The sequence below is a fragment of the Pteropus alecto genome, unplaced genomic scaffold (assembly GCF_000325575.1).
Source record: "Pteropus alecto unplaced genomic scaffold, ASM32557v1 scaffold35, whole genome shotgun sequence".
NCBI classification, from domain to species: domain Eukaryota; kingdom Metazoa; phylum Chordata; class Mammalia; order Chiroptera; family Pteropodidae; genus Pteropus; species Pteropus alecto.
Window position 1 is genome coordinate 13200940 of NW_006437828.1, and position 12817 is coordinate 13213756.

A 12817-nucleotide genomic window follows, 5' to 3' on the forward strand; every position below is an offset into this window, starting at 1 on the left:
AAAAAAAAAAAAACCTAAATTTTAATCACTACAGAACTCCGTCGAGAAAGGTGTCAGGTAGAGACCGTGGTGCTCGCCTGTGAAACACCTCGTGGATTCCGTGTCGGTGACCGAGGGGCCGCCCGGCGCCCCGTGACGCCTGCCTCATGCGCCCCGTCGGTCGTGCGCCTTGGAAGGACAGTCCTTTGGAAAGCTTGTCCCACGGCGGGCAGAGAGGCCAGGTGGAAAACGGGAAGGATTAGATGCCGGACGAGGAACACCTGAGACTCTGGAGTTCGGTCATTAAAACTAACATTTTTAAATTGTACAAATTCGAGTCATTTAATTTCCCCCCGGCATTTTATTTTAGAACACGCGTTATCGCCTCAGACCGCAGGACGAGAAAAGCAGCAGGTGCACGCGAGGCCGAGTTCCTCGGCTGTAGAGACAGGTGTCCCCTTCCGGGGCGCGGCCCCCACGACGCCTTAGACGAGAAGCAGCATTTCCTCTGAGTCTGCTTCGCGCTGACGAGACCGAAGCCGCCGGCCTCGTCCCGAACGTGCCGGTCCCGCATTCACTCACGGGGACCGCTGCGGCGAACGGGCCACCTTACGCCGCAGACAAAGTTAGTTCTACCAGCTCTGACAGCAGACGTTCGAGGGCAAGGCGTCCGTGTCCTGAGGCCTCCCTCCTTGGTGTGCAGACGGCCGCGTCCCCACGCGGTCGCCCCCTGTGCGTGTCTGCGCCCCCACCCCACTTCTGTAAGGACACCGGTCACACTGCATCAGATGCCGCTCTGATGACGTCATTCGGCCTTAGCCTATCTCCACACGCAGTCACGTTCTGAGCTCCTGAAGGTCGGGACATGGCAGGTTGGCTGGTGGGCAGGAGAAAGCACAGCCCGGCCCACGAGGGCGGCTCTGACCGGGACTTACACAGTGCAGGAAGCTGCGGTCTCTCCAGCTCTCTGCACGAGTGAAGCTTCTACGTACAGTTCTCAAAGACAGCTGTCACTTAAGCTGACAAAGTTCCTGTCACCCGTGGCAGGGAGGGCCACGTCCTCCTGCTGTGACGTGTGTCCCTGGAGCGAGGGGTGTGATGTAGACAAGCCACGCAGGCTTTCGGACCCTGACGGGGCACTGAGGTGACCGACGGCCGAGTCGCAGACGAGCCCCCGGGTCTGGCAGCAGCATGTTCAACAGAGCAATTAAATCAACAAATGACCTCGGGTTACGAGGACGAGAGTCATACGGAGTATATGCTCTGTTTGTTTTTACCGACTGTATGTTACATGTTCATTTTGTTTTTTAAGTTTTTTAAAATTTCATATGTACAGAAAGCTAAAAACAAACATATAGGTATGGATTCGTTCCTCAATGTCATAAATTTTAGGATTTTATTAAATTTACCTTAGTCTCTTTGTTTTGTTTACTAGTTTTTTAAGAAGCGAGCAGTACAGGTCAATTTAGGGGCGCCTCCCACATCCGATTCCCCTCGTCCGTCTCCGAGAGGAAATTAGGGTTGTGAGCTGGGAGTTAGGGGTGGCATGCTTATGTCCATTTTTATAATTTTCTCTCTTGCTTGCTCTTTCTCTCTCTGTACAAAAGACACACACACTCATGCACATAGTTTACATATTGTAGACTTTTGAATTTTTACATAATGGCTATCATATTACATTTATCCGCAAACAGATCTCTTCGGTTTTCAGCACGCGATTTTAACAGTTGCCTATGCTGGGACGCGTTCGTGTCATTTATTAATTTTACATGCTGTATGGAACTCCTTTTCATGGCCCTTTCAATTCCTTTTTAAAACTCCAAAACGCTAGTCACGATCTAAGTTTCACTAAAGAAACGAGGCCGGAAGCCAGGCTTTGCTATGTGAGTCGCGCTTTGCGCAGGTGCTACATTTATGGACACGTAATCAGATCTTCAGCAGTGCAGCCTTTACCGGCTGCCGTCCGAGCGATTTTACTCACGTGGCACGTGCCCGTGGTCTCTGTGACACCACGTCCACGCAGCGGTGTAGACCCTGAGGGTAGTGAAAACAACTTTCACGTGTTTAAATTACTGCCATTGGGCAGGTAAGCTTCGTTTGATGTGGGCAGTGCGCTGTGAATAGCGCGGACACCTGAAAGTATCGGTTTCGTTTTGTGAGGAAACACATTGGTTGCTGTATGCGTTCGGGATTTTTTTTGTCCACGTCGGGTATAAATAGCCGCCGGTCAGATGGAAGCTGAAGGCAGCCCGCAGCCCGCAGCCCGCGGAGCTCACTCACGCCGCCTCTGTCTCCCTGTCCTGCCAGGTCCCTCTGGCCAGAGCCCCCTCCTGGCGGTCTTGAGCGGGAACCACTCGGAACCCTCCAACTTCACCAGCACGAGCAACCGGCTGTTCCTGCGCTGGTCCACCGATCACGCGACCAGTAAAAAGGGCTTCCAGATCCGCTACGCAGGTGGGTAGTGAGGCCGAGCTTTCGCGGAAAAGTTCCTTTACTGCCACTAAGCTACACAGTGCATGGAGGCTAAAACGTAAGCCCGGTTTTCGAAGATGAATAGGTGACTTCGACAGAAATAACATGGTGAGAAATGACTCTGAGTGATATCTCTAAACAACCTAAAGGAAAATATACTATTTGTTGGTTAATAGTTTAAAAATTTATGGCTCGAACCATAAAACATTGAATTGCATATCGTGGAAAGCCATTTCCCAAAAGATCAAAATATGTAAAAATTAATTTTAAAATGTTTCAATGCTAAGGGAACAAACAGGAAGAGAGCATCATGATGCTATTGATCTCGTAAGTGGTGACAGCCATGTGCTGTCAAGAGTGTGTTCCCCCTGATCTCCATGCCTCTTTACATCTGCGTGCGATGCCTGACATGTTCGAGGCCGTGTGGACTTGTCTTTCCTGCCCCAGCCCTGCTATTTGTACTGCCCCGCGGAAGCAGCACACAGACGATCGCAATCCCGGATAGAATTTGTCTGTGAAGGGAAAAGTCTGAATTTCTCAGCATCCCACTCGGCAGCATCCCGAGGTAACGGTGAGATGCATTCCCTCGGGGTGAGGGGGGTGCCCACTGCGCACCTCCACACGGCGCGTCTTCCTGGGGGGTTGCTTATCCCTACGTCGGAGCTTTACGTCATCGGCGACGAGGAGCATTCTGAGGTGACACGGAGAAAGGGCATCGTGTTTTAAGAATGAGATTTCAGCTCCCTTTGGTGGCAGACCTCGTGAAAGACGGTGCGAAGCATCGGGTTTCGAGAAGGCTCAGGTGTGAGGGCGGGAGGCGCGAGTCCGCGTCCTTTCTCCGTCGAGCCGGATCGAACTCGAACGGGCCCGGACCTTCATTCTCCGCTTTCTCTCTCTTTGCTGGAAGTAGCATCTCAAAAAGCTTCTCGACAAAGAGCTTACGGTCGAAATGCGCTTGTATTAGAATGAGTCGTGAAGAGCGCGGGGCAGCGCATGGATTCGAGTTCATCCGATTCCTTGTTCCGGACGGTGACCCGACCCTGCGAGCTGCCCGCGTCCCTCTGCGCGCACAGGCAGAAGCCGAGTCCGTGGCCAACGGAGCTGTCTCGTTTCATCTGCGCCAAATTACTCAGCGGCCTGGACGCACGATTATGCCTTGAATTCTGTCCCTCAAAGGATATTTCCGTTCATTGTAAAATAAGGAGGTTCTTTGTTAAACTGTGTCGGGAGAGGAGGAAAACGGAAAATTCCAGAGAAGACGGCAAATTGTCACGTTCTGTCAGTGGACGCCCCATCTACGAGCACAGGATTCGTCTTACGGCGAACGTCCACCCACGGTTCAGCGATTCGGCGCCCGCTGGAGGTGTCGCCAGCGCTTCCGGAGCAGCCGCGAGACGGCGTCCGGTGTGCGGACGTGGGTGACGGGGTGTGCCCTCCCGCGGGGCCGCGGCTGCGTGCAAAGCCTCCGCTTCCCTCCCACCTGGGAGCGCAGGTTCCCGGGACTTCGGAGCAGTACATTTGATCAACGCAGCTGAAGAAGGAAAGTAGCGGACACAGCAAGCGCCTGTCTGGCCGCGGTGACAGTGTCCCCTGGCTAGTGGCGGAGCGCACCTCAGCTGCCGTGCTGGGGGGCAGCGCACAGCGGGACTGACACGCGCCCCGGAGCTGCGGGCGGCCGGCTCCCCCGGTCTCTGCCGTCCCAGACACCGACCTCCTGTCCCCGTCCGGCACCCCCGCTCGCCAGCAGACTTTCAGGCCGGGCCTGGCCTCCGTGACTCGGCACACCGGGGGTCATCGGGCAGGCCCCCGCGTCCCAGTGTCCCTGTTCCCTGCAGGGCTGCGTGTCGCCCTCGGAGCCCCCCGCAGGTCCTGTCCTAGGCGGGTTAGGACTGAGCAGGTGTCCTGAGACCCAGGTGACAGAAGGAACATCGATCCTGGACGCCGTGCGGTTAGACGGTCATCCTCCCGGTTACATTCCTTAGCAGACTGGAGTGTGACAGGAACCACAGGTGACGGCAGGACCGCGTCGTCCCCCGGCCCCTTCCGCAAGTTTCGTTTCGTTTCATTTAATTGTTTAGTTAAGTTTTTTAGTTTAGTTTAGTTTAGTTGTTTCATTTGGTTTAGTTTCGTAGTTTAGTTTAGTTTTGTAGTTTAGTTTAGTTGTGTTTGTTTAGTTTAGTTTTTTAGTCTAGTTGTTTAGTTTACTTGTTTAGTTGTTTAGTTTAGTTGTTTAGTTTAGTTGTTTAATTTAGTTTAGTTTTTAACTTTAATTCAGTTTAGTTTTTTAGTTTAGTTTAGTTTAGTTGTTTAGTTTAGTTTAGCCTAGTTTTATAGTTTAGCTTAGTTTTTAAGTTTACTTTTTTAGTTTAGTTTTTTAGTTTAGTTTCATTTAGTTTAGTTTTGTAGTTGTGTTGTTTAGTTTAGTTTATTTGTTTAGTTTAGTTTAGGTTTTTAGTTTCGTTTTTTAGTTTAGTTTCATTTAGTTTAGTTTTGTAGTTGTGTTGTTTAGTTTAGTTTATTTGTTTAGTTTAGTTTTTTAGTTTAGTTGTTTCGTTTAGTTTTGTTTTGTAGTTTAGTTTAGTTGTTTAGTTTGGTTTTACTGGCACAGTGATTCTGGGCAGTTGATACCCAGGGCGACTGGTCACACTCGTGCTTTTCCTAAACTAAGTATTTTGGTTCATTCGAAACTTACAAAATTTAGTCTGGAACAGCTGGATGTAGAAAATGGCTCGGCCAATGGGCGGTTAACCGAGAGCTGCTTATAACAGAGAGTGGTTCTAACTTAATGAAAACGGTCCGCTTCTTAATGCGATGGTACGTCAGAAGGCCCCCAGCTGAGACCATTCCAAGGACGCCTCTCATGGGGACAACGGCCCGACGGGAGACCTTCGGACAGCGCCTCCTGCGCTGGCTTCTGAGAACAGGTCCAGCGTTGAGCGTGCAGGGTGTGGGTGCCCCGCACACGGATCCCCGGGGACCGTGACCTTCTCCATGTCACTGCGTCGGGTCCCCTGAAGGGAGTTCACCGGATTTTAGGCAGCAGTGGGGCTGGTCTTGCAGGAATAAAGTGCTTCCTTTCTCTAAGCGTGTAAATAAGACGCGGAGCCGTTAGCCATCGACATGCTGCATTCTGCGGGAGGCCGTCATTCTGATTAGAAACGCCTGTCTCTAATTCTGAAGGGTCTCCCCACAAAGGGGCTGGCGAAAGCTGCTGTAAGGTTGTCCTTGACCTGAAGTAGTGCGTTTTCTTCGGAGCTTTTGTTCCGAACTCTTAGTTAGCAGAGTCTCGTGGCTACGTCATCGTGCCGTTCCCGAGGCCTGCTTCGCACCTGGACAGGAGCCAGTGACAGCTCGAGTGTGGGGTGCTGTGCCCCCACTCTCTCCATTGTGATGACACTTCGATGTTTAGTGTTGAGAATCATCCCGTTTCAAACACGGAGCCCAGAGCAGAGCCTCACGCTTCTCATCCCGGTGGTGCGTGAGCTTCCGTCCGCGGGCGGCCGGCCCGTCACGAACAGGCTCTCGGCCTGATGCCTCCGCGCGTTTGCTCCCAGCGCTTGGCTCAGCCAGGACTCTGCCTCCTCGTCGCTTGACAGCTGCAGGTGACACAGCTGAAAACAAGACCCTGGGCCCTGGCTCTAGAGTTTGGGATGTTTTTTTAGATGTCATTGTTTTCAGAGAAGCTGAAGGTTCACAGCAAAACGAAGAGGAAGGTAAGCGCTTTCCCAGACACGCGTCCATTCCGGTGTCACAGAGTGGCCACCACCCGAAACGCCCGGGCCCCCCGTCCAGCCCGCGCCCACCCCCGGATGCCCGCCGATCCGTTTCCCCGTCCCCATCAGTTCGTCTTCCCAGAATCACGCAGCACGGTGCCTTCCCGCCGGGCTCCCTCGGCTCAGGGCTGTGCTTAGGGCCCCTCGCGCCTCGCATACCTGCGTAGCTTTCCACAGCGATTTCAAACGCTGAACATGCGCATGCACCACGCGGTCTGCTCACCACTCGCCTGCTGAGGGCCGTCTGCGTGGCGATGATGCGGGAGGCCGCTGGGAGCATCGCCTGCGGGTCTGCGTGCGGACATCCGTGTGCGATTCCTTCTGGCGAATTCCACGTAGAGCGATTAGTGGGTCGAACGGCAGGAGTGGGCTGAGCTCCATGAGGCTCCGCCAGGCGGTCCTGCAGCGTGGCTGGGCCACGTGCGCCCCGCCTGCCGAGTGGCCGGTGCCCCGATGCCACGCCCGCCGGCGTGGGCCGCTCCGAGCTGCTTAGCGAGCTGCGTGGCGCAGCTTCACGTCCTGTCGCCGGCTCCCTGTGTTTAAAGGGTGGAGGTGTCTCATGATAGCGCGCCCACCCGGACGCAGAGCCGCTGTCTGTCTCCCGCTGGTCACTGACGCGCGTGTTTTGTGCCCGCAGCTCCTTACTGCAGCTTGCCCCACGCCCTGAGGAACGGCGGCGTCTTAAACCGGACCACGGGCGCGCTCGGGAGCAAGGTGCACTACTTCTGCAAGCCCGGGCACCGCATGATCGGCCCCAGCAACGCCACCTGCAGGCGGAGCCCCACGGGCATGTTCCAGTGGGACGCGCCCCCACCGCTGTGCCAGGGTAAGACGCGTCGCCGCCCTCCCCAGACGTGATGTCACTTCCTGCTCTGGTTTGAATCCCCCTCTGAGAGTCACTGAGGCGGTGACCGTGGACGAGGTGAGGAGCAGGTGGGTGTGGGCGTTAGGAGCTCACGGTCAGGCAAGTCACACGTCCACGACGCCGGGTTCCGCTTTCGGCCTGGATTCGGGGGGCGGCTGAGCAGACGCTGGGCGCTGGGCAGAGTTGTTCCGATGCTTAGATGTGTTTCATTTCAAAGTAAAAATAATGTGTTCTCTAATCTATATCTTAAGTATTTCTTCTTGACAGTTGTATTAATTAAGAAGATCAATTGCTAAAACTCATTTTAGATTAAAAATTCATTCTTTGAGCATACGCTGTATACTTTATTTGCTCGTGAACTTTTAAATCTAGGGCTTGTTAAAAGTTGATTTCAGTATTTCAGGCCTGTTTTTGCATTTTATCTGTCATATTCATAAAAATCAGATTTTTAAAATATGGCATTTTAATTTTTAATTGAAGGCTTTGAAATCGTGAGATTTTCATGGTTTTGTCTCGGTGAGATTTATATTCGTAATGAACTGTAATGGTCTGTGAAAGCTGATTACGATTTATAAATGGAGCCCTCACATCGGTTGGCCCTTTTCTCTCTTTCATTAGGTACTAGACTTTCTGGCGTTGCTCTAAGAGATAATGATAGATCTCCCTCGCACTCATCCTATGTGATTTAACCACAAGGAGTTAAACGGACGCTCGACTTGTAATATTCACGTCCTAACTCCAGAAATGCTTCTCTAATGTAGGATAAACATAAAGATCCAATAAGAGTTTTTCATTAGAAATGATCGTTTTTTTCTTTAAAAGAAAAGTATTTGTTCTTTCAAAAGAAAGAAAAAATGCTTCTCATTTTCTTTAAATGTTCTGTTCCTCTCTGTGACATGAAACCTGTTGTTCAGAGAATAGCCCTGTGGGCTCTGTGTCCTTGGCACTGGGGACAGAATGTCAACGACAAAAGTAATGGCCTTCACGGCAAGCCAGGGGAGGGGAGGGGTGACAGCAAGATGCCAGCTTCCGGATCGTGACCCGCGACGGCGCCTCCCACGGCGGAGGCGGCTGGAATGTCCCCTCAGACACCTTCTCGTGCGGAGCGGAGTGAGCGGCGGTGGACAGCCCGGCACATGGCCATCTCTCCTCCCGCCCCGGGACCTGTTCTGAAGGCGTTGCCCAAATGGACAGACGGCGTTTCGAGGAAGGATGCCCAGAAGGCGTTTCGGGACGACGTTTGGCCTCCTCCTCCTAATCCCAATCTCCCCCCCGCCCAGCAGAACTATTTAACGTGGAATTAAATGACCCAGAAACAGGACTCGTGCAGGGAAACCAGGTCCCGCTCGCCTTGGCAGTGTGGCTGAGGCATTGAGTGGGAACGGTCAGTGCATCTCTTCTTTGGGGCGAACATGACCTCGAGCGAAGGCACCGTGGACATGGGACGCATGGCACTCTCGAGGTGGGAAACTAATGCCTTCCCTCAGATTTCCTCCTGGAGACGAGCGACCTCCACGAGCGTGTTCTCCAAGTCTCAGATGTTCCAGAAGCCGCCTCTTCCTATGGCAGAGCCACGCCCTGCCCTTCCTGTTAACCGGGCAGTGAACGGGGGAGGCGGCATGATCTGTTCCTTCTTCACAAACCGTGACTTGTGGGACCTGGACAGCCCTTAAAAATAATCCATTTTAATTTACGTATGTGTTTGAGACTGCGGCACAGAAAGCTGAGTGACTTATTAATAATCGTACGGGTGTTGGTCGAGAACGCAGACCTTCTGCTGCCCTTGATGGTTGAGTCACACCGTTCACTGCCAAAGGAAATTCTGCTTAGGATCCTGCAGACACCACGTCATGCCTTAGGCTCTCGAGTTCACTGTGGGGAGAGTCCCTTCTGTCCTCCTAATGTACATCACATAGCATTTTAATGATAATAATACAATATTTTCATTATGTATGAGGCTCTAATGATTAAAATTTTTTTAAAAAAACAGTAGGAAGAAGGCTTTTTTAACCCTTTAAATTATGTACGATTCCATAATCATTTTTATCATTTTAAAAATAAAAGTACAGTAAATCCTTTAAAATAAATGGTAAAGATGACGCAAAGGCCACTGAGAAAGGATCATGAAAATTTAAGTGGAAGATGGTTATTTGTGCCCCAGCAACCTGTCACTTACGGCTACAGTCACTGGCATGGATTTAACTGGGTGTAACATGAACTATAAATGCGCCGTCATTGCAGCTTGCAATCTGGAGAAATTTGATGCGTTCGGTATTCATCACTCGCTCTCCTCTTGTGGCTTAGGGAATGCAACGCTTTCCCTCCACGTACACCTGCCTGACTCTCAGAAAGCCGCTTGCTTCAGCCAGGGAGGAGTGAGGCGGGGCGGGGCGGCCCCCTCCAGCGATACCACCCGGCCCAGGAGGCGCCTCCCCTGAGTTCAGAGTGTGGCGTTTGCAGGTCCTGGGCTGGGAAGAACAAAGCGGATGAGGCCGGTTTCTTTCCTTCAAGGGACTCGGGTGTCAAACTGGGGAAGAAGAGGGTGCCGGTGACTGCCGTCACGGGCGCCAGGACCCGGAGCGTGTCGTCCACCGCACCGAGCGCCGCCAATTGAACAACGTCCTTCAGGCGAACACGGAGCTGGACTCCGACGAATACCCCAAAACGCACGATCGGAGAAAAACCTTCGAATGTTGTCATTTTGACATGGAAATAAGTAGAATGGACCCAGCGTGGCTGTGTCGCTTGGAGTCGGGAGGCCGTGGGGGAAGCAGGCTGGGGCACGGCTGAGCCCTGGACATCCTGGAGCTGCCACCACCATGCGGACACACGGGGACACGGCCTCCTCCCCCTGGTGCCCCCACCCCGCGTCTGCGTACCCGAGCTGACCGCCCCATCCAGCGAGAAGCCCCTCGGGCACGGAGGATCACGCTCTGGGTTCTGCCGACACAGACCTCTGTTCTGCTGGCACAGTCTGAGCCGCTGCCGGGGTCTGCGTCCCGCGGGTGCCCAGACAGACGCTCCGCCCCTCACCACAGCCCGCACCGTCACCTGGCTGGCAATTTCCAAAAGTGCTTGCAGCGAAATGTGAAAACAATTAAGTAGGTACTATGATTGTTGTAGGTTCATTGCTGTTTTTCTTCAGTGCTACAATACAAGCACTAGGAGAACTTTATTTCCTGTTTTGTTGTTGGTGTCTTTATGATTTCGTTTTACAGTCGTAGATATATTATATTTTGAAAATTGTTTTGTTTTCAGTTTTAAGGTAATTGAGACTAATTTCAAGTTTTTTTTTTTAAACTGGCATTTCGTCCAAAGAGAGTTGATATGCAAAGAGGAATTATCACTATCTAGTGATCCTAAATTATGGACTCGTCATAATTATATGCTACAAAGATGAAGACCGGGTTGGAACTCTGAGAGGAAAAGCGTTTTGCGACCTCAGCTCAGCGCAGACACCACCGCAGAAGTCTCTCGTGCTCTTGTGTTTCTCCAGGGCACCCCACTGCGTGACACATAACACTGCGGGATGCACATTGCTGTGTAGCGCGTTTATAGGGAAAAAGGTACACGTTTTTCCCTCTGAAACCCACAGACATCAAACACACCCAAATGCTCCTTGACCTGCGACGCTCTCATGTCCCGCTAAACCCACCTAAGCTAAAAATCCTGCGAGTCAAAAATGCATCTAATAACAGCTGACCTGCCAAACACAGCTCAGCCCAGCCAACTGGACGTGTGCTCGGAGCACTTACCTGAGCCCACAGCCGGGCGCGATGGCCTCGCGTGAGCCCGTTTTCTCATGAAACGTCGAACATCTCGAGTAGTTCATGATGCGCATCACGTTCGTACCATCACGAAGCAAAAAGACACGACGTGGAACATCGTAAGGCAGAGACCGTCCCCCACGCGGAAGGGGGTGGGGCTGGGTGGACGACGGGGCGGGCCATGGCGCCGGGGCCAGCCACAGCGGCTCCGCGCTCCCCCAGTGTGGGCGTCACCTGGTTGCGGACGGACGTGTCAGAGACGGTGCACGGACAGAGCCCCGTCGGGAAGGCCGGGTGCTTTGGCCACTGTGGGGATGCCATGCCCGCGGAGTGCAGTGGAAACAGGTTTCTGAGGAGACATAGTGAAACTATGTAGGAATAGGGTCAACAGGCCCTGGTGACCACATTAAAGAAGGGTTAGGACGGGGGAGAAATCTGGAAAGACAGTTTTTCGGTTTCCATCGCTGGCCCTGTGATGGGCCCCCTCCCTGAAATGGGGACCGTGTGAGGACGGTTTCGACGCGCTGGCTTCTGGGCGCCTGGGGCCCGCCGTGCCCAGGGGTCTGAGTGTTCGACATCGGCAGGAAGGCGGCCGCGGCATAAATTAGTTCAGGAGGCGGAGCAGAGCTGTCCGGCGAGCGCGCCTGAGCCGGGTCCGGAGCTGGGCACGGAAGGTCCACTCGGCCCCGTTCCCTGTCCTTTCCCGTAGCTTAGAGTCATTTAACTTGAGAACGTATTTCTGTCTCATGCCGGGTGAGTCTGGATCAGAACTAGTTACTTTAAGAAGGAAGTTTTTATACTGAATTCTCACTCCATTTACGTGTTTTAAAAACTTTCTTCTGCATTCATAGTGCGCTCTTGCCTGGCCTGGCACATGAAAGCTCACGCGCCTGGCCCTCGGAGACACGGCCTTCCGATCTGGGCGTCTGCCCCCAACTCCTCCTGCGCCTTAGGCCCTCGGGCCCTGTTTTCTGACAGACACTGTTTGCGATCATAGATGCTGTGACCTTAGATGCACTGACGATCTCAGTTATTTGTCATTTAATAGGACTTCCCGGAGCTTTAAGGAAAATGAGTCACTGGGGCTGAGGGACCATAAATAAGAGGGGCGGATCTTTGAGACCTGGGGCAAGTGTTTAACAACGAGGCGTCGACATCATGATTGCTTTTGTGATGGAAAAGATATTCTCCTTCCTCTCCAATATTAAAGGAAGTAGAACGTGTCACACTGTGTTCTTTTGTCCACGACCATCTGATGAAACACGTCAGCGTGATCAAACTGTGTGACGCCATCAGACTTATCTACTGGAATAATAACCAGAAGGATTTTTTATTCTGACCAGTTTCCCCTTGTTTCTCCATTCTCTCTCGAGATCCTTAAAACTTCAAAAATACGTGTATTTATGCAACACATTAGAAATATCAGTTTCTAACAGCTTTTACATGCATTCACGCTGACAAGTAGGAAACGCCAGGACGTTTCATAAGCTCGTGTCAGGCTGACCCTGCGTGTCTTGCTTTCCAGCGGTGTCCTGTGGCATCCCGGAGGCGCCGGGGAATGGCTCGTTCTCGGGGACCGAGTTCACGCTGGATAGCAAGGTGACATACGAATGCGACGAGGGCTTCGAGCTTGAGGCCGCTCAGCAAGCCGCGGCCGTGTGTCAGCAAGACGGCTCCTGGAGCAACGGCGGGAGGCCGCCCGCCTGCAAGCGTGAGTGCGCCAGGGCCTTTGCCCCTGTTGGCAGATCTCAGTGGGGACGGGGCTCGGGGTGAGAACGCGGCCTGGGGCGCAGTCCCCCTCCGCCGAGCGAGGAGTTGCTTCCTGGCGCCTGATATTACGGCCCATCTACTCCGAATGAAATGCGCCAACCAGTTAGCTCAGCGGCCCGGGAGGGGGCGACAGGGATGGAGGCCCCGGCCCCCGGCGTCCAGGCGACGCCGTGGTTCGCACAGCCACCCGC

General features: G+C 52.9%; 1 protein-coding gene across 1 annotated transcript in view; it reads left to right on the plus strand.

Moving 5' to 3' along the window:
* CSMD1 (CUB and Sushi multiple domains 1) overlaps positions 1-12817 on the plus strand; it is a 1232804-nt gene that overhangs the window by 1165991 nt on the left and 53996 nt on the right. The window contains exons 51-53 of the mRNA XM_015591800.1: positions 2287-2433; positions 6862-7050; positions 12382-12567. Of these exons, the coding sequence (XP_015447286.1) occupies positions 2287-2433; positions 6862-7050; positions 12382-12567 (522 nt within the window). The remainder of the gene's footprint in view (positions 1-2286; positions 2434-6861; positions 7051-12381; positions 12568-12817) is intronic.